This window comes from Anoplopoma fimbria, chromosome 19 (assembly GCF_027596085.1).
Source record: "Anoplopoma fimbria isolate UVic2021 breed Golden Eagle Sablefish chromosome 19, Afim_UVic_2022, whole genome shotgun sequence".
In the NCBI taxonomy this organism is placed as follows: domain Eukaryota; kingdom Metazoa; phylum Chordata; class Actinopteri; order Perciformes; family Anoplopomatidae; genus Anoplopoma; species Anoplopoma fimbria.
This window is the reverse complement of record NC_072467.1, coordinates 24,773,783-24,795,552: the sequence shown is the minus strand read 5'-3', so window position 1 is coordinate 24,795,552 and position 21,770 is coordinate 24,773,783. Positions and strand designations below refer to the sequence as shown.

At 40.2% G+C, this 21,770-nt stretch overlaps 2 protein-coding genes across 7 annotated transcripts in view; one reads left to right on the top strand and one right to left on the bottom strand.

Moving 5' to 3' along the window:
• Positions 1–6,611, bottom strand: part of lrrk2 (leucine-rich repeat kinase 2) — a 39,404-nt gene extending 32,793 nt beyond the window's left edge. The window contains 5 exon segments of the mRNA XM_054619909.1: positions 450–584; positions 1,267–1,355; positions 2,576–2,685; positions 3,897–3,982; positions 6,173–6,611. Coding sequence (XP_054475884.1) covers positions 450–584; positions 1,267–1,355; positions 2,576–2,685; positions 3,897–3,982; positions 6,173–6,398 — 646 coding nt within the window. The 5' untranslated portion in view covers positions 6,399–6,611.
• Positions 6,612–7,268: 657 nt separating this feature from the next.
• On the top strand, positions 7,269–20,677 carry LOC129108681 (proton myo-inositol cotransporter-like). 6 transcript variants are annotated; one of them, XM_054620572.1, is made up of 11 exons: positions 7,269–7,349; positions 8,639–9,099; positions 14,765–14,924; positions 15,944–16,152; positions 16,239–16,347; positions 16,447–16,610; positions 16,945–17,059; positions 17,934–18,059; positions 18,433–18,551; positions 18,821–18,973; positions 19,515–20,677. In XM_054620572.1, exons 2-11 carry the CDS (start codon positions 8,664–8,666, stop codon positions 19,739–19,741), a joined length of 1,818 nt encoding a protein of 605 aa, XP_054476547.1. In that variant the 5' UTR covers positions 7,269–7,349; positions 8,639–8,663; the 3' UTR covers positions 19,742–20,677. The 6 variants fall into 6 exon arrangements, with proteins under 6 accessions (XP_054476547.1, XP_054476544.1, XP_054476548.1 ...); XM_054620569.1 differs by having other exon boundaries at positions 7,286–7,349; positions 8,636–9,099; XM_054620573.1 differs by lacking the exon at positions 7,269–7,349 and adding an exon at positions 8,265–8,303 and having other exon boundaries at positions 8,636–9,099.
• Positions 20,678–21,770: the final 1,093 nt, after the last annotated feature.

The following is a 21,770-nucleotide window of genomic DNA, read 5'->3' as shown; positions in this document are numbered from 1 at the left end:
ATGTATTTTCTATGTTTCAATTATGTTTATTGTTGTTATTTCCTAATGCCTTGTGCTGTAGCCTACAGACAAAGTTAGAAATGTTAAAAGTTCAGTTAAGAATGAAATGGCTCAGATTTTGGGGTATTTTTGATTTCACATATACTTTCACAACTACAAGGTGGCAGGAAGAGGAAACTCGCATTTCCTCTCTTAGTTGAAAGATTAAAGAGGAAGGTAGAGAAGAAAGGAGTCAGTTTTGGGTGCACAGGGCCCTAAACCTTCATTTCAATCGTAAACAAGAATTTAGAATCATGACACTTCGACAGGGGGACAGGAGGAGCTGGGGGATCGAACCTCCACCCATGTGGTTAAAGGACAACCCGCTCTATAAACTGAGGTGTCACGGCGGCCCTCCTCTACACACTCGTATATATATTTGAGGTCAGAGCATGTGCGTGTCTGCTCACCTCTCTCCAGCAGCAGCTGCAGGGCTCCACAGCCTTGGAGCTGCACTTCTTCACTGGCAGGAAATGTCTTCATCGCCTGCACCACAAGACCAAACACATCCTCTTCCTCCTCCAGCACCAGCAGAGGAATCAAGTCTACATAGTCATGATTTAAAAAAAGCATGAAAAAAAACTAGTTTGATGCCTTAATATGTATGCGAAAAAAGAAAAAACTGAAGCAACTGAGAATCTTCAGGCCCACGAATCAATTATTATTTGTTGGAAATTGATTAAATGTATTACTATCTCCAAATTTTAAGCTCCACAATTTGTCATGTAATAAGTAGTGAATATCTCTAAGCAGTTGCAAATAAAAAATGTCTATCTTTTCGGGATGATGTGAATATTTTCCATAAAAAATGCTCCTCAGATTCAGAAGCAGGGCGTCTTTAGATTGCTTGAATATCGATATAGTTCATATTCTTTGCAGACCACGCTGTGCATTTCTGAGTTTAACATCTGCCTTTCCAAGAAGTTTCGCATCCCAGAAATCAGTGCACATTATCAGAAATATGCATAACCAAAGAGATCCTTTTGAAAAGGGGGAGTAGAATGTTGCTCTGGGATGCAGGGGTAATTACATGTGGACTGCAATTCTATTTTTAACATTTTGACCCTTCTTTCCTCCTAAAAAAAGGGCTTTGTGAAGAAAACTAAATGATCTAGTTTTCTTTTATACTGATTTGATGACACCAATCTTCAAATATTCTGATTAAATATTCCCCCAAAAAGATGTAGAATATTGACACCCTTTGAGCTGGGGTTTATAGTTGCGTACCTGATCTGAGCAGGAGAGCCAGGGCCCGGAGTCCAACCATGGCGACTTTATGGTCTCTGCTGTACTGACAGAGCACCTTCAGGATCTGCCTGGAAAACACAACAAGGCAAAACATGAAGCAGAGGCTGTAGCCAAGACAAAGACGCCTCCCTTCAGCAAACTGAAAAGAAAGTTGGTTAATATTCTGCATATTTTAAACTAGCAGCTGGTTTACAGGTCTGTATTGCATCTTTTTGTTCCGAGAACAAACTAAGAACTGAAAAAAAAAAACACACAGCTTGGTGGAATACTAAGTGGAGAACATGTTATACAGCAATACAAAGGAACTGAGAAGACCACTCACAAGAACATGTGTGATACGATAACATGAGCGCTATAGAATGAACAGGAACTGAAAACTGACATTGATTTTAGTATAATTTCTGTTTGGAACTTTTGAAAGCCAAACTCTATGAACAGATATAGACCAGGTGAATTTCACCAAGTGAAAAGAACAGAAGAACAATACTGAATCCACCACCAGCAAAACCAAGACCACAGAGTTTAACTTGATTATATCAAATGTCCACTTAACTGATTTACTCTCCTAAACTTTTCATTCTGGGGACCCACTTTTTTTTAAAGCCTTTACTTCCCATTTCACAAAGTGCCTTATCTATAAGTTGTGAGATGAGCAAATATGTGCGTGAATAAACATTCCTGAGCACTTTTTATTGCCATTGCTGCATCACCTGATGGGATCTTCAGTAGGTGAACAGGTCATCTCATATAGATATGTGTTTGATAAATCACAACTGTATTGTGTTTTTGAAAACATAAACACACGTTATATACTTCATAAAACAAACCAAACAAATGCATTTGAGCAGGATCTTGTTTTGATTTTTCCCTGTCATCAGTTAAAAAAACCAGAATGTACGCTCGCATTTTTAATATTAGATTAAAGGTTATAAGTAGGTTATAATGTGAACATTCAGGCTCCTCAAGTTTTTGGGGAATGAAAGCTTTGAATGCATGAAACTCAACAGACTCAGCTCAGAATCAACCAACAATAAACAACATTATGCCTATGACTAATGTAAACATAAATATGAAATGTAAGGTCATTAACTTTATGGGATGATTAACTTGTACATCAGGATGTGATTCTAGTTATGGGATAACATAGCCGTGAACTCTGGTGCTTTGCTTTGAGCTAAATGCTAACATCGGCATTCTAACATGCCTTCAATGACAATGAACATGCTGATGTTTAGCAGGTGTGATGTTTACTATGTTCACATCAACACAAAGCGATGTCTTTACTTACTGGTGCACTCCCAGTACCTCCCAGTCCTTGGCTGCCTGCAGAGGTCTGGTCAGCTGGTCCAGCGTACTGGGGCATATTTCAATCAGCCGACACAGCAGCGACCAGCCCACCTGGAGCAAAAGAAGATTACACCGTCACATGATTATGATGGAGGTCATTAAGCAAGTCAAACCATCAAAATATGAAAAAAATTAAGAAACAGATACATGAAGGTAAAAAGTTTTTTGGGGGGGATTTCTGACTGAAAATTCAAAATCAGTTTAATGAAGTTCGCCTTCACCTGCACAATGTCGATTTCACATGCAAGATGCTCGAGCAATTTTCCAGCTGAGGACCTTAAAGAAATCTAACAGAACTAGTTTGACTCCATTGTAGCAGAGCATAAAGCAATAAAAAGCCTTCTCCCCACGGGAACAGGGTTCACACTCTTTTCCAGACATCATTTTCCAGAACTTCACATACACCAATATGTTCCTCTGCGTGGAAATCAGATTTAAAAGACGTGCAGTCTATGGCTACAACTTATCTATGAATTCCTCTCTTCCGTGCTTATAGATTATGACAAATTGATCACAGAATAATGAGAAAACACCTGCAGATGTTGTCAAAATAAGATAACCAGACCAGAGCGTGTAATTTCACCGTGCAAACCAGTTTAAAGTTATTCAACCATTTAAAACAAGTCAGGTAGAATGCAACGTTATGTAATGTCATCCAACCTGCATGTGCTACCGTGTGACAGGACTTGGGTGTGTTCCAAGCGTTGGAGCAACATTACCGAGAGCAGTGTGTTAAAAGTACTACGTGTGTATGTTTGAATGTTGAAATCATTTTCTGGGACATTTGACTTTTTCCTCACATTTTTAAATGCGTTTCAAATGACTGGAAAATTGCTCAACTGTTTTTTCAGGTTTTCCATACTTCAAATCAGATTCTGTTTTATTTATCAAAGGAATGTGTTATGACTGACTGTCTGACTCACCGTCTGACTTTCGTTTTGTGACGTGCTGCTATCAAACCTCTGATAAGCTGCAGCCACGAGACGTCTCATAAAACATGTGGGTGACTTTAAAGCTTAGCAGGTGATGCTGTTGTGAACACTAAACACATCAGTGTTTCTGGTTTAAGGTGGCACACATTTCTGCTTCTTTAAAAACTAATGGTGGGAAAAATTGCATTAAAATAAGCTGTGTTTGAAGCCTTGAACTCTGTTTTGTACGTTTACAAAGTTCAAGACTGACAAATAACAAACTGCTGATGTAAAACTGAGAAATAAACTACACAATCAAAGGTTTATGAGGTTTATGATGTACTGCGGTACCTGCTGGACTTCTTTGCTGCCGATGTAGGACGTCAGCACAAACAGGAGGGGGGTGTGGACATTTTTCTCCTCAAACAGTTCGGCTGCTGCAACAGATAGAAAAAAAGAAATGTGAAAGTTAGCTTCGAATGCACTCATTTCTTTCTTTAAACCCGCATAGCAAGGCTCAGAGAATAAGAGGAGAATAGAGTTTAGTTGTCTTTTGTTCATCTGCACAGATTGTATTGTTTCAGTGATAAAAACACACCGGTAAGAAAACATAAAGAGATAAAAAAAATTATGGAAAATTAAACTGATCAGTCCGTGAATGAGAGATAAAGACAGTGAAAGAGGAAATATTCAAATTATAACATTAACAGAATTTAAACTCACACACAAAACAAAAGTAAAACAGCAAATCTTAACAAAAGAGAAGCTGAAACTGGGGAATATTTGGCTCGTGTACTTAGCAACAAAAAGTTAATTATGCATTATGATAAATGAAGGTGTACCATAGTAACACTAATAATGTATCTGTCTCCTTACAGTATGTGTCATATCTTTATCTACAAGCTATTAACTGCAATAATGTGTTGAATGTAGTGCAGTTAAAGTAAAGTGCCTAAGAGTATATTTGCACAAAATAGAAATACTCATAAAATACTCATAAATACTAATAAATATTCTTAAAATCTGAAACTGTGCATCAGAATCCCAAACTGACTGAGTAACACTGACTCCAAAGCATCACTCTGATTGGTGGAAGTACATTTTTGAGGTACTTTGTGCATTTCCGTTGTATGCATCCACCACATTTAAAGAGAAACTATTGTACTTTTCTCTCTTTCACATTTACTAGTTACCTTACAGATTAAGATTTTACAAACAAAACATACGATTAATTTATAAAAATATGACCCTGTGTTATAGATTAAACTATCCAACATTACATAAAGTAGTTCAAATGAGCTCCACGTGCTGCCCTCATGTTAAAGCATCAGTAATAATACAACTCTCTGACAGGGACCAAGTACTTTTACTTTTACTTTTAGTAAATTTGTTTCCGTTGACGCTTCAATGTAGTAAAATATGTGTACTTCTTAAACACTTCCTAGAGTACATGAATATGATCAAATACAACTTAATGTATCAGAAATAATATAAGATAATTAAATATTAACATAGAATCCTATCTGCAAGAGTACTTTTTTATATTATATTTCATATATATATAAAATATATATATAGAGAGAAGTGTAGGTATATATATATATATATATATATATATATATCTCTATCTCTCTCTCTCTCTATATATATATATATATATATATAAAATATATATATAGAGAAGTGTAGGTATATATATATATATATATATATATATATATATATATATATATATATATATATATATATATATACCTACACTTCTTTTGAATGCATGCCTTCTTATGGAGTGTTTTCAGACTGTGGTATTACTTATACTTCAGTAAATGATCTACATACAGTACCAGTCAAAAGTTTGGACACACCTTCTCATTCAATGGTTTTTCTTTATTTTTTTCTACATTGTAGATTAATATTGAAGACATCCAAACTATGAAGGAACACATATGGATTATGTGGTAAACAAACAAATCAGAATATGTTTTATATTTTACATTCTTCAAAGTAGTTGAATGAGAAGGTGTTTCCAAACTTTTGACTGGTACTGTATATTCTATTTATTTATTTTATTTATTTTATTTATTTTATTTATTTTATTTATACAGTACCAGTCAAAAGTTTGGACACACTTTTCAATCAATGGTTTTTCTTTATTTTAATTTTTCTCTACATTAGATTAATATTGAAGACATCCAAACTATGAAGGAACACATATGGAATTATGTGGTAAACAAACAAATCCAGAATATGTTTTATATTTGATCTTTATTGAATAGGTGTGCCCTTTTGACTGGTACTGTATATTTTATTTATTTATTTTATATTTTTTATTTTATTTATACAGTACCAGTCAAAGTTTGGACACACCTTCTCATTCAATGGTTTTTCTTTATTTTTATTTTCCAGCTCTACATTTATTAATATTGAAGACATCCAAACTATGAAGGAACACATATGGAATTATGTGGTAAACAAACAAATGCTCAACAAACCAGAACATGTTTTATATTTTAGACTCTTCAGAGTAGTTGAATGAGAAGCTGTTGACTGGTTCTGTACTTGTCCCACTAATGAAACCAACATGTCCACAGAACATGGAGCTCTGTGTTATGAGCAGTGTTTCCTACCATTGTCTGTGTGCGCCAGGAAAAGCAGATCCTGGATGATCTGGATCAGAGTGCCCAGCTGCCGGTCTTCCTGCGGGATCTTCAGCCTCACCAGGAGTTTCTTCACCTTCTCCTCCAGCTCCTCTTTATCACCCATTGTCTTCAGAACCAGCGAGCTTCTGCAGGCCAAACTGCGGCAGCATGGCTCCAGCAGCCCGGGGAAGAAAACAGACGATGTGTCGCTCATATCGTTACATCACAGTGGTGCATGTTAAGTCTCCAAAAGAGAGAAGCTGTCAGTGCGGAGCAGTTTCGGTTCATTCACTGACATCACTAAAAAACTTTCCCCTCCAGTGTTCCCCTTTTGTCAGGTTGAAGACTTTCTGTTGTTTCTGTGAGAGGAAGAAAAAAAAAAAGAAATACACAGTGTGTCTGCTTCCTTACAGTCACATCATATGACTTCCCCTGTGCGTAATGCGTAATGCGTGAAATGGCACCAGAGCTGGAGGCTGGCCGGGCTGGAGGTGGGCGGAGGATCAGGGAAAGTTCATCCACAGATCAAAACACCGCCTCTTTAAATATAATAATATAATAATAAATAATAAATCAAATTGCATTGGCTGGTATTGACAGCCACACTTTTAGGGGATGTCCAGAGTGCAAAGATACATTATATTTTAGTTAATTACATTTTTAATTGTATGTACTTAATTATGTATTTCTGTAATGAAGGCCTGTTGCATTTGTCAAAAATGGAAATAGGCTTGACTGAAAACAGTTAAAATTCAAAAAAATTTTAAAAATGACTCATTTGCCTATGATAAAATAATAAATATATATATATATAAAAAAAAATGAATTATGCCCTTAACTTGCTGAATAAAACCCAAATTCGCAATGTTCAGACTTCAAAGGTAAATAGGTAAACAGCTGATATGAAAGTAAGTTGTGACAGTTTCCTTATACTGTACAGTCTTCATATCTATTTCCATCAATGCAAATTCCTGCTGTTTGTCATTACTACAGGTGTTCACCACCACCTGCTCTGTGAGGACCCCTGCAGGAACAGGTGAGCTATTACATGTATGAAAGGGGCGTGTTCCTCTATTCCTGCACTGCCATCATGTGATCAAACTTCCCTGTTTGTTGAATTGGACACAAAGAACTCCTTCTGTGCACCGGATTAAGCTTTTAACAGGTATAGAAACTTTAAATATTGTTACATTTATATTGCATTTTTTGTGTGTGTGTGTGATGTTGACTTTTAATATTTAATCTGCTGATTATTTAATGTGCATGTTTAGCTCTCTCCACATTGCTTATGTGCAAAATGAAATGGACATTTATTGGATGGCAGCAGTTTGAGCTTGTGTGACATGCTGTGTTTGTTTAATCTTTAAAACTCAGCATGCAGTTTAAATATGTACTGTTAGTCTATAAAATAAAATAAGATAATCCTTTATTAGTCCTGCAGTGGGGACATTTACAGGATTACAGCAGCATAGTTATAGTGCAAACAAGAAAAACAAGATAAAATAAAATAAAAACAAGTATTATAAATAAGCAATAAAAAAAACAAAACAGTAAAGAATCCACAATAACTGAAATATTAAATGTACAGACAGAAACACTATTATAACTATTATAATTGCACAGTGTATTGCATTGCACTATATCAATAAATAAAGATTACATTAAATTAAATTAATTTAATTACTTAAATGTTAATACAATTATTTAAATAATAAGGCTATGATTTACAGGCTAAATTATAAAAAATTAAATGGTGGCCCCGATGTATGCCGAATTACCGAGAAGACCAATAAATGTTCTAATAATGTGTTTTAAGATTGAAAAGAAAAACATTGCAGATAAATAATAATTCACAAAAATGTTATATTTTGAATGGAGTCTGGTCAGTTTCTTCCTAAAATAAATAAGTAATAAATTAGAAACTTAAAATAAATATTTCCAAAATCCCTCTTAATGATTTGGAATGCGGATGACATAACTTATTTATGAATAATCATTGTAATTTTTACATTGTTTTTTGGGGAAGTTGCTGTTTTTGCTGCTGGGCTGAGATCCATGAGTCACGTGATGTACACGTAAACATTCAAGATGGCCGCGCCCAGAGCATAGCGCGTCAGTGGTAAACAATCATTTTGGAGGCAGTTTGAAGCCATTTAAGTGGGTTTTTTCACTTTAGTCAAACGTATAACAAGAAACAACACTTAAATCTTCTCTATTTATAGGACAGAATATGTTTTTATTTGCAAAAAACGTAATTTATAGCCCTTAAAATGTGGACATGCTAGATTCTTCCCTGTTTCTCCTCTCGAGCTGGTGATTATTTGGACGTTTGGTATTTAAATAAAAGCAGAATAATGACCTCTGTTCGTTTGGGATCACTTTTTCCCTCAACCTTGCTATGTTTTGAGGACGTTTTTAATGATCTTAACTCCTGTTCTCCCTTCTGTCCAGCAGCCACAATGAACACAGTGTGAGTCACATGATCTCTATGGGCAGCAGGAGACAGGAAGCAGTGGATGACGGAGAGCAGAGTCTCATCGGGCCTCCGTCTGCCACCGATGGAGATGTCCTGGACCGAGATGCCTCCACGCCGGGGTTCGTCTACGTGTTGGCGTTCTTCTCTGCCCTGGGAGGATTCCTCTTCGGGTACGACACCGGGGTGGTCTCCGGGGCTATGCTGCTCCTGAAGGAGGAGATGAACCTGAGCGCCCTGTGGCAGGAGCTGCTGGTCTCCAGCACCGTCGGGGCGGCGGCGCTCTCGGCCCTGAGCGGAGGCTTCCTCAACGGGTGGTTCGGGCGAAGGGTCTGCATCCTTTTGGCCAGCTTCATCTTCAGCATCGGTGGCTTCATCCTGAGTGTGGCCCCGGGCAAGGTGGTTCTCCTCGTGGGCAGAATCACAGTTGGTTTGGGCATAGGTGAGTTTGTGGTTGGAACATTATGAAAAAGAAAGTGTCATTTTTATACATAAAGTCTCATCTCTCCAGGTAAAGTGAGGGGATTAGAAACATCTTGTTTTACATTGATACAGTTCCACACATTCACAAGAAGTATAGTTCATTGTAAAAATCACTCTTGTTACACATAAAAGTCCTGCTTTCACACTCTTACTTAACGTGGAAATCAAAGAGTTGCCTTTAGATAAATGTCTTTAAGTCACTATCTATTGCCGGAGGAGGTAACAAAGTGGTGATGGATGGAAGTATAGCATTATTTGTTTATTTGCAGGGGGGGGGTAATACACCATTATATACACACAAAAATACTTAAAGTGGCAGTCCTTAAGATTCTGTAATATCAAAAAAGGTTTGCTTGAGTATCGTTCCAAAAAGGACTCTGCAATATGTATTGTCAAAATGATAAAAGAGATACAAAAATGTCTATTGTTTATATTTTTCTATATTGTTCCTATCTTGATGTTGAAAAAACCATCAGTTTGCGCTGCATTGCGGTAATATTTTGGTCATGTACGTTGTGAGAGCGAAGCTAGAGTGACTGGTCACAACAACAAGAGCTTGTTCCAAAAAGCTTGGATTTGTTTTGTTTACAACAGTCAGCCCCCCCCCGAAGACATGTTTGTGTTTTATTTGTCGCACTGTAGGAAAGGTATCTCTCGTCAGCGATTAACGGATAAATAAAATAATCCATGGATAAGTCCCTCACAGTTACACATAACACACATAATAATGAAATGTTTCAACTGGTAAGAATGCTTGGCGCTATAGCAGGTCTATAAAGTACACATTACATTACATTACAGTCATTTAGCAGACGCTTTTATCCAAAGCGACTTACAGGAAGTGTATTCAACATAGGTATTCAAGAGAACTACTAGTCACCAGAAGTCATAAGTGCATCTCCTTTCTTAAACAAGCATCTCAAAGTATAAGCCAGAGCAAAAGTATAGTGCAGAGGCAGATTACTACGAAAACAATAATTGCAACAGACTAATCCGAATATAGTAAGTGCTACAAACTACTACGGATAGGATAAGTGCAGTAAACAAATACAAATTCAATAAGTGCAGCGAACTGATACGAATACAGTAAGTGCAGCAACTAATACGAGTGCCATAAGTGCTACGAGGAAGGCTCCGGGTAGTACTTCCTGAAGAGGTGAGTTTTCAGCCTGCGCCTAAAGATGGGCAGCGACTCTGCTGTCCTGACGTCAGTGGGGAGTTCATTCCACCACTGAGGGGCCAGGACAGAAAGCTGTGACCGGGTGGATCGGCCGCAGGGACCTCTGAGCGACGGGGCAACCAGTCGCCCGAGGCAGCAGAGCGAAGTGGTCGGGCAGGGGTGTAGGGCTTGACCAAGGCCTGGAGATAGGAAGGAGCTGTTCCTTTCACTGCCCTGTAGGCTAGCACCAGAGTCTTAAACTGGATGCGAGCTCTTACAGGGAGCCAGTGTAGGGAACGGAGAAGGGAAGTTGTGTGAGAGAACTTGGGGCGATTGAACACCAGACGTGCTGCAGCTTTCTGGACAAGCTCCAGAGGTCTGATGGCCGACGCCGGGCTCCAGCAAGTAGTGAGTTGCAGTAGTCCAGGCGGGAGATGACCAGAGCCTGGATGAGCACCTGCGCCGTCTCCTCAGTGAGGAAGGGGCAAATCCTCCTGATGTTGTAGAGGAGGAATCTGCAGGAGCGTGTGACCGATGCAATGTTTGCTGAGAACGACAGTTGGTCGTCGAGGGTCACACCCAGATTCCTCACAGTCCGAGTTGGCGTCACCACGGCATCATCAATGGTGATGGACAGGTCTCGGTGCGGGCAACCCTTCCCCGGGAGGAAGAGTAGCTCGGTTTTGTCCAGGTTCAGCTTCAGGTGGTGTGTCGCCATCCACTTCGAGATGTCAGCCAAGCACGCAGCAATGCGTGCCTCCACTTGGGTGTCACCGGGAGGAAATGACAAGACCAGCTGGGTGTCATCGGCATAACAATGGTAGGAGAAGTCATGGGAGCGAATAACAGAACCCAGAGATGTTGTGTAGAGCGAGAAGAGAAGGGGGCCCAGAACTGAACCTTGTGGAACCCCGTAGTCAGCGTGCGTGGTTCTGACACGGCCCCCTCCATGTCACCTGGTAGGATCGGCCTGTCAGGTAGGATGCAAGCAGGGAGAGTGCAGAGCCTGAGACGCCCATCCCCTCGAGGGTGGAGAGGAGGATCTGGTGGTTCACTGTGTCAAACGCCGCTGACAGGTCCAGGAGAATCAGGACAGAGGAGAGAGAGTTCGCTCTCGCAGCGTGAAGCGACTCTGTCACCGCAAGGAGGGCCGTCTCTGACGAGTGACCCACCTTGAACCCGGACTGGTGGGGGTCCAAGAGGTTGTTCTGGTGGAGGTAGGAAGACAGTTGTTTAGAGACAGCGCGTTCAAGTGTTTTGGATAGAAAGGGTAGAAGAGAAACCGGTCTGAAGTTCTTGACATCAGAGGGGTCAAGTGATGGTTTTTTCAGAAGGGGGTGACTCTGGCAGTCTTGAAAGCCGAGGGAAAGCATCCCGAGACGAGAGATGTGTTGATGAGGTGGGTGAGGAAAGGAAGGAGTTCAGTGGCAATAGACTGAAGAAGAGGGGAGGGGATCGGGTCAAGGGAGCACGTGGTGGGGCGGTTAGATGTAACAAGGTCAAGGACCTCGTTAGGGGAGAGGGGAGCAAAATAGGGTAAGATGGGGTGTGGAGAGGGAAGGGGGAGCTGAGGGGGAAGAGCTGTAGAGGGTAGAGAGGGAGAGGGGGCTGAGAGAAGGAGGATCTGATATCGTTTACCTTCTTGTCAAAGAAGTTGGCGAAATCATCCGGGAGAAGGGAGGAAGTAGGAGGAGGGGGTGGGGGTTGGAGGAGTGAAGAGAAAGTTTCAAAGAGTTTTTAGGATTGGAAGCAGAGGTTAGGATTTTTGAGCGGAAAAAAGCCGCTTTAGCAGTAGCTAGAGAGGAGGAAAAAGTGGAAAGGAGAGATTGGAAGTTAAGAAGGTCCTCCGGGAGTTTGCCTGTTCTCCATTTACGCTCAGCCGCTCTTAGGCTCCGTCTATCAGTACGCACTGAGTCCGACAGCCATGGGGCAGGAGGAGTTGGCCGTGCAGGCCTGGAGGTGAAGGGACAGAGGTTGTCCAAAGAGGAGGAAAGGGTGGAGAGGAGAAGATCAGTAGCAGTATCGGGGGATAGAAGAGAGAAGGATTCAGGGTCAGGGAGGGCAGAGGTAACGGAAGAGGAAAGATCAGCGGGGGAGAGGGAGCGGAGGTGACTACGGGTAGAAACCATGTGGGTAGGTGGAGGAAGTAAGGGGGAGAGGAGAGGGAGAGGGAGTAGGACATGAAGTAGTGGTCCGAGAGCTGGAGGGGAGTGACAGAGAGGTTAGCGGTAGAACAGTGTCTAGTGAAGATAAGATCCAGCTGGTTGCCGGCCTTGTGGGTAGGAGGAGAGGGAGAGCGATAGAGGTCAAAGGAGGAGAGGAAGGAAAGCAGCGGTTCTAACTTATCAGTCTGGATGTTGAAGTCGCCGAGCATGATGAGCGCGGAGCCATCGTCATGGAAGTGCGAGACTAGTGTGTCAAGCTCCTCCAGGAACTCACCAAGAGGGCCCGGTGGGCGGTACACAACAGCAATGGTGAGCTTGACTGGATAAGTGACAGTAACAGCATGAAATTCAAAAGAGGATGGGGAGAACTGTGGAACAGAGACAAGAGAGTAATTCCATTTTGGGGAAATTAGCAGGCCAGTGCCACCACCTCGCCTCGCAGCTCTGGGAGTGTGAGAGAAGGAGTACGCATCTGACAGAGCTGCGGGTGTGGTGGTGTTTTCTGGTGTGATCCAGGTCTCAGTTAGAGCAAGAAAGTTGAGGGAGAGCAAGGATGCATAGCCTGAGATGAACTCAGCTTTCGGCACTGCCGACTGGCAGTTCCAAAGCCCCCGACACCACTTGCTCACCATGGGCTGAGAGAGTGGGATAGATGAGGTTAGTGGGGTCACGGCGCCTGGGAGTGACCCACTGTCTACGTGACCACCGAACAGAGGAACAGACAGAAATAGGATGCAGACACATGGTAGTCAATATAAACAAATTACTGACCCGTACAAGTACACGCTCGAGAAGTCTTTGCTTGACGAAGTCTGGCTTGAGAAAGTCGCCCTGTTGCCTTTGTTCGCCCTAGCCTTCGCTTGAAAGCTGACGCTTCCAGGCAGCAGCAGTGGTTAAGGGCCTACCTACTGATTGCTAGTTGTCTGCCAGGAGTGTAAGCCACTCCCCCTAGCAGTTAAGAGGACAATTGACCTATTGAAGCTAAAGCACACCTCTCAGAGCAGTTCCTGATTAAAGGCACAGGAGCATCAAACACAACAGAGCTTCAAACACTTCCTGATTAGAGAATATCAGAACAGTAGAATCAACAGAATCAGCATCAGTCACTAGGGCTGGGCGATAAACCGATTTTATCGATTAACTCGAGTGTGTAGCTCACGTCGATTTGTTTAAATGAAAATCGGTTTTCTCTTCAACATCCGCCAACGCTTCCCTCTCAGCTCCCGTAGTTCGGAATGAAGCGAAAGTGATGCACAAACAAACATGGCATCGAGTCGGGAAGATTATGTTCCTAAGAAAGGCACGGTGTCATCCGTTATTTGGAATTGGTTTGCGTTCGCGAGGTCAGATTTAGAGCAGACAACACCCCGCTGCAAAGTCTGTTCGAAGTCTGTTGCTAGCAAAGGCAGCAGTACGACGAATTTACTGCAGCACCTCAGGCAAAAACATCCCGCCGAATGGGAGAAATGTTGCGCGCAGCGGAATGAGGGAGACCGCGGCACCACAAGCACCACACGCACAGCTACTAAAATACAGACCACCGTCACACAAACCTTTGCCAACTGCATCCCATATGAAAAGAATTTGGCCCGCTGGAAAGCCATAACTGATGCGATCGCTATGTATATAGCAAAGGATATGGTCCCAATGTATACGGTGGAAAAGCCAGGTTTCATAAATATGCAAAAAGTTTTGGACCCCAAGTATTACCAAGTATCCAACTTAAAAAAGCACCTTATGCTCTCATGCACTGATTTAATGCTTTGTTGAATGTTATTTGGGCACTTTATCAGAACAACCTCTTATTATTATTAATATTTCATGTTTTTTTTTTTTTATTTCATGGGGCTAGGGTCAGAAAATCGATTTAAATCGGAAATCGGATTTTTGGTGAAGAAATCGGGATTTTTTTTTTTTTTAGGCAAATCGCCCAGCCCTATCAGTCACTAACCCTTTTTTAAGCAGGCTTGGTACAGTTTAAGATCAATTTTAAGAAAACAATATACTTAGTCTATCCTAGCAGAATCAAGTAGTTCAGTATCCCTCCAGAGTCAAAATACACTGGAGAAAGGTTTGTGTGGTCTGAGTATATATATCCTACACAAACAAACAACTTCTTCCCTCACACCACCTGACCTGCTTTTCCAGTATTGGCTTTTATTTGCTTTAAAGGAAGCAAAGGATCATGTAACAGAAGAAAATAAGAACTTATTGTCCCAAGATTGTCTTGAACATGATAAAAAAAGACAAAGTGTTTCTGCGTACGTCAAAATGAAACCCTTTCTTTTTTTTCCCATCAGGCATTGCCTCTATGACGGTTCCTGTGTACATCGCCGAAGTTTCCCCCCCTCACAAGAGAGGTCAGCTGGTCACCATCAACTCCCTCTTCATCACCGGAGGCCAGTTCGTTGCCAGTGTGATCGATGGAGCTTTCAGCTACATGAGCCACGACGGCTGGAGGTGAGATCGGTTCTACAGACACACTGTCTTCTCTGCTTGTAACTTTCCATGACGAGCTTTTACTTTCGTTTTGATTACCTTATCTCTGTGTTTGTGAAAGGCGTGACTGAAACAGCTGCATTGCCAATATTAGCTTCTCCAAGATATATTTCTGTTGGCAAGTAGTGACAAGAAACTGCAGATTAGTTTGAGGTCTTCTAGTATCAATCAATTAAACAATCAAACTTCATATTCAAAGCACCTTTCATAAAGGTTCAAAGTGCTTCACAGGTGATTAACAAGCCAAGAATAAAACAACAACAGAAAATAAAATAAAAAGATCAGCAATTTAACAATTTGGCAATTTGGACCAATGCACGTGAGACAAAACGAAAAAAATGTAAACCAAAAAAAAGGATTTAAAAGCTGTAATAAGTGTATTAGTAGCAAAACAACACATTAATAATAAAATAACAATAAAATGATACAGCTTATATACAATAAAATAATTGTTTAATGAAATTACAATAAAATAGAACACAATTATACAATTTAGATACAACAAAATAAGTAATTCATGAAATTAAAATAAAATAAAAATCCTAGAACTTAAACACAAACAAAATAAATGAAATAGCAATAAAAAACTTAAACACAAAAAACAAGTGATTCATGATAAAAAATGAAATAATAAAACATTTTACAACTTGAATACAAAAAAGTAAGTGGTTTAAAAAGATAACAATAAAATAAAGATGTTCAACTTAAATACAATAAATTAAGTAATTAATAAAATAGTATTGGTAAGTAATAGAAGGCAGAACTGACTAGGTAGCTTTCAGGTCTGGGTGTCAGGGTTGTCAGTTTATTTTACAACCGAGATGTCTTGGTCACAATTCTTTAAATCCCCCCAAAAAGTTATTTATGATGAAGCAGCCCTCTAAGACCCCTGAGAGCCTTCAGACCCAGACTTGAGACTCCTCTGTGTCAGATGTTCCTTTTTAAAGCACTCCTAACATCTCGCTCTCCCGTCTCTGTAGGTACATGCTGGGTTTGTCCGTTGTCCCGGCCGTGCTGCAGTTCGTGGGCTTCCTCTTCCTGCCGGAGAGCCCTCGCTGGCTTCTCCAAAAGGGACGGAGCCAAGAGGCCCGCCAGGCTCTGAGCCGGATGAGAGGAGGGCGGAGCGTTGACGAGGAGTACGACAGCATCAGGACCAGCATCGAGGAAGAGGAGAAGGAGGAGGGTGCAGGTGAAAGATGTGACAAACCCACTGTTTGTACAAAGGGACATTAATAGCCAAATGTAAAAAAAAAAAAATGTCTGTCTGTTCTTTAGGAGGCGTTGTTATTTGGCGGATCTTAAGCAACGGTCCGACTCGGAGGGCTCTCATCGTTGGCTGCGGCCTCCAGATGTTTCAGCAGCTGTCTGGCATAAACACCGTCATGTAGGTCACAACCTCATCTTGTTTCAGCTCCAACATAATGATCTCCTCATTGGCCACCAGTGTAAAAGCTCAAATGATAAATCAGAGTTTCATATCCAGGTACTACAGTGCAACCATTCTGCAGATGGCGGGGGTGCGGGACGTTAAACAGGCGATCTGGTTGGCTGCTGCAACGTCTGCCACCAACTTTGTGTTCACCTTGGTGGGAGTCTGGCTGGTGGAGCGGGTCGGCCGCAGGAAGCTGACCCTGGGCAGTCTTATAGGTCGGTATCATAGTTTGGATATTTCTACAGTAATTACTTGATTTACTTTTTTTTTTTTAATATAACCCATTAATTAGTTAAATAAAACACAATAAGTATATCAATTATAACAAAAAGGAATAGAACAAGATTTGCTTTCAGTAATTTGATATTGTATTGACACCGTAATGTTTCTATTATTTTTTCAGAGGGACATTTGTTAGTTACTATTAGATTTTAGTTGTTGTTATTTTCTCTAGTTTTTAGTTTCTTGCAGGATTTATTGATTTATTCATAATTTATTCCTTCTCATAGGTTTATTAAATATCTAATCTATAAGTTTTTTCTAACGCAGGTACCGGTCTGAGTCTGACTGTGTTGGCAGTCGGGTTCTTGCTTTCTGCCCAGTATTCTCCACCCACCACCCTCCACCCGGTCGACCCTCAAAACTCAACCTGCCGACTGTACGGGTAAGAGAACGCAGCGCAGGTTCAAAGCCCCCATTTTAATCATTACCACTCATTTAGAGACATTAGTTTGTAGTTTTTCTTATTGATAATTGGGATAAGTGGGCAAATATTTCCAGTCTAATATACTTTTGATTTGATTCTTAATATGTTTCAGTATTTCAAACATCAGGAATAAATATGAGGTTTTGTTTCAGTCCCAGAGACTGTGTATTCTGTGTAGTCATAAAGGAAGAGAGTCATCGTACTTTCTACTCTGACAGAAGCCACAGTCGTGATTCATGTTTCAAATATGGGACATGACTCACCTTTTTTGAAAAGATTGGCTCTCTCTTTGCGTACACATGACCCAGAGCTGACTCCATAAAGTCTGGCACCTTTTTCCAGCGAGTTGTTGTAAAGAATTCTAGGAAATGTAGGAAATCTCTCACGAAAAAATGCAACGTCATAATTGGTTTAAACACTTTGTCTAAAGAGTTCCTGTAATGATTGGTAGTAGGAGTGATACTTTCTTTTTTTTGGTGCAACAGGCTTCAAATTATGATATTACAAAAAAAATAGTTTATTTCCATCTCTACATGAGTCCTGTTTCTTCTATACAAATATTGAAATATCCAAAGGGCTTTTGGAGCCAGCCATATGATTAATAGGCAAATAAAGCACTAACATTTGGATAAATTTGACTCCTGGAAGTGTATTTATATTAATTTCTGTGATGATTCAGCCCAAAATCCATCTGGTTGTTCTTCCTGCGTCTGTGGACATTGTCTCATCACTACTGAAGTCATCACTGCTGGCGGAGTGGTTTTTGTGTTCTCGTCTGTTCCTCAGTGTTGTATCAGAGGATTTATTTTTTACATTCCGCTCTGTCCTCCAGGTTCTGTGAATTCTGCATGTTGGATCCAAATTGTGGATTTTGTTATCGTGAAAACAACAGCAGAGTGTTCGACTCCTCCTGCGTTCCCGTGGATCAAGCGTCCACAGATCAGGCCGCCTGGGGAAGGTCGGACACCATTTTCTTTTTCTGTGTGGATGTGAGACAGAGAGAGAGGCTGATAAAGAGTTGAGACACTAATGTGGTCATCATATGTTTAAAATATACCTTCAGTAAAAGCACCTGCGATCTGAAAACAGTATCAAAAGTAGCAGTAACTAAAAGTAAAGACATGCAAACTCACTCTCTTTCAGCATACTTAAAGTTGAAGCTAAAGGAGTAACATCCTCTTTGTGCTACCGTACTTTCAAAATAAAATACAGCACATAATATTGCAAGCAGACAGGATTTCGTTTGCTGGAATTTTTAAATATAGCAAATAATCTGTAAAACCTGTAGTGAGATGATGGTTTCAATTTCTTGCATTGTTTCTTCCATCTAGTTGTTCCAACCAGACGGAGGCATCTAAGAGTCCAATCTGGGCCTACAACTACTGTCCAACCTCGTACTCCTGGGTCGTCCTGCTGGGCCTCATCCTCTACCTCGCCTCCTTCGCTCCAGGTCTGAAACGACTCTGTCATCTCGTATCAAACAGTAGTTCTATGAATCTTTCTGTGACATATTAAACATCTCTGATTGTTGATCTGAGCTATAAAGGTGTGATGCATGCGGTTCATATGGTCCTGGTAAAGAAGTCTGTCTCTCTCTGTGTGTTTGTGTGTTTGTGTGTGTGTGTGTGTGTGTGTGTGTGTGTGTGTGTGTGTGTGTGTGTGTGTGTGTGTGTGTGTGTGTGTGTGTGTGTTGTGTGTGTGTGTGTGTGTGTGTGTTAGGTATGGGCACCATGCCTTGGACAGTGAACTCTGAGATCTACCCGCTGTGGGCCCGCAGCACCGGCAACGCCTGTTCAGCCGGGGTCAACTGGATCTTCAACGTCCTGGTGTCCCTGACCTTCCTCCACGTCGCTCAGTATCTGACTTATTACGGTGAGAGGATGGTCAACACACTGTCATATCATAGTGATAATGATAATTTGTATTAATATAGCACTATAAAGCTTAAGAACAAACGGGCTTTCCAGATTAAAAGATTTCCAGAATAAAATAGAAAATCCTCCCCGTCAAGTTTAAGAAATGGAAATTACCAAATGACCATATATATGAACAAATAAGATGCAAATATCAGAAGTAGTCTCATATAAAACAGATAGAATAACAAATTGTTGAAGTAAAAATAAATAAAAGCACAAATATATTGAGGGGCAAATGAAAAGTAAAACAAAAACACATGAAATAGTACTAAAAGGAGGAAATATAAAGCGCAAAATCATGGAAAACATCTTGTAAAAGTGAGATATATCTCAATTTCTTCAAATAGACAGGGATAATATAAAGGGGATAAAGTATTACATTTATGAGTTTACAGTTTATTATATTCCCTCCTCAGCATTGTGAGGGTTGGTTTACGACACTTTGACGGTAACGGTGCCGTGCGTGAGTATAAACAAAGCTTTCATCTCTCCTCCAGGAGCGTTCTTCATGTACACCGGTCTGGTGGTGTTGGGGCTCTTCTTCGTCCAGGGCTGCCTCCCAGAGACCAAAGGCCTGCAGCTGGAGGACGTGGAGGACCTGTTCACCGGTCCACTCTGCTCCTGTGGAGCCTCCTCAGCCACTCACAGCGGACAGGTCCAATACACCCGGGTAAACGGCAGCAACCGGCTCACCTCTGACAACGACGACTCGGATGTAGAGTAGACATCTTTCTCTTTCTGCTCGGTGCTTCGTCTTCCTGATGGGGGTATTTATTAAGTAACCATGGTGTCTTTAGGGGGCCTGAGCTCTCTGGTGATTGGCTACAACTCTCCACTCGCTCATCATCCGCCTGCCTTCGTCTCATCTGGTAGTTGGTCTGCTTTTTCTTTCGTGCATTCTTCTTGATTCCCATCATTCCACATGTCATCAAAAAAAGGGAACATTGGAGCAAGACTTTCCGGGGGTTTTGTTTCTGGAACTTCCATGAACAAATTATGACACTCTTATGGAAAAGTCCTTGATTAACACACTGATCATCTGTATTTTAAGGACATTTAAGATTAAATTGTGGGATTTTTTTTTGTTTTCCCAGCTGGTAGCATCTTCTGATTATTTAGATTTCCAGTTAAGAGCTCTTTGCAAGAGCCTCAGTCTTTTGTGAGCGATTTCAGACTTCAAAATTGATATATCAGCAAGAATGTGTTTGTATCATAGCCTCAATGATCTGTGGTTTTAAAATTGTGAAGGTATCAAATCCACAAGGTGGTGAAAAAAGACAAACACTGACTGATTTCTGCCTCATCTGTACCATGTGTACGACTCTTTCAAAACACATTCCTGTTAAAATCACTAACATGGATTTAATCTATTAACGTGTGCTGGTGTAAAACTAGACAGTTTATCTCGGGTTAATGCTTTTTGCACAGTGGGAGAGATTGCACTTTAAAAAAAAACATAATATGTCCTTTTTGTAATGTTTTTTGTGAAGATTTATTTATGAAAAGTTGCTAGAACCATTTGCTCAAATATAAAACATTTCTAGAAAGGTTCGGACATCAGCCCAGCACAGTATGGAGCGGTGGAGTCAGACAGTGCTATAGCCTATATCACTAAGTACTGCGTCCAGGTGCTGCTAATACCTTTTACTGCTATGATAAATATGCCTTTTTTTAATGTTCAATATCTTTGTTTTTGCAGCTCAGATAATGGTGACCAAGTAGCCATGAACAACTGTAAACAGAACAGCTTTCTTCACAACATCCTTGTTGCACAGGGACACTTTGATAAATGCCAAATTTGCATTTTAAAGACAAAGAAAATGGATGTAGATCCATATTTAAAGTTTTTTGGTACAGTCTAGATGAAGTGCAAGCAAGGCGTTGCAATTTTTCTGCAACTGATGTGTTTATTCTTTTTTTTAAATGTTTTATATTTTAGGGGATGTTTAAACTGAATCTGATGAGGGAAACATTTGGAAATAGCAGAAATACCTTCATAATTATGGGAACAAAAAATGTCCAATTTTCCTAAGTACATAATTTTGTGGTTGCCGATCCATAATCCTTTTTAATAATGTCATATTTGTTCTAATTGCAATGAGATCTACTGATTAAGAATCATGTAAATATTCTTAATGACCAGCATGTGTGAGAAGTGAAAAAGGGGAAAAGTATTTCTACTTGTTTTGGAAAATGTACAGATATTCAAAATACTGAGACTATTCTGTACAACAGGTGGACAGCAGTGATGTTTGTGTTGAGATGGAAAACCAATGAATCCATTTAAGTTAATGACAAATAATGAGGTGCACCAAATAGTTGGTACTGTTGTTATTTACATTTTGTATTTAAAAATTGCTCATGCTGTATTTAGAGTTACATTCCATGTTTCTGTGATTATGTTCTGTTCATCAACGTGATCTTTGGGAAATAAATACAACACACATTGTACCTGACAGTATTTATTATGCAAAGCGTCACTATATGATGTCTTTTTTAATATTAAGGTCAATAGATGTGCTGTATATTAGTGTGTGTATTGGTGAATTTCCTTAAGTAAAAAAGTAATATAATGAAATATCTCCTGTGTTAGTTGGTTTGTCTTTTGAAGAGTTTTTTAACGGTCAATTCCACTCCAAAAAATAAATAAATTTAACTAATTAATTTGCAATTAATCCAGATAAACTGATCATTTTGTCGATGAAATATAAGAAAGTAATGATATATTTTTTCCAGAACCCAAAAGAAAAAAG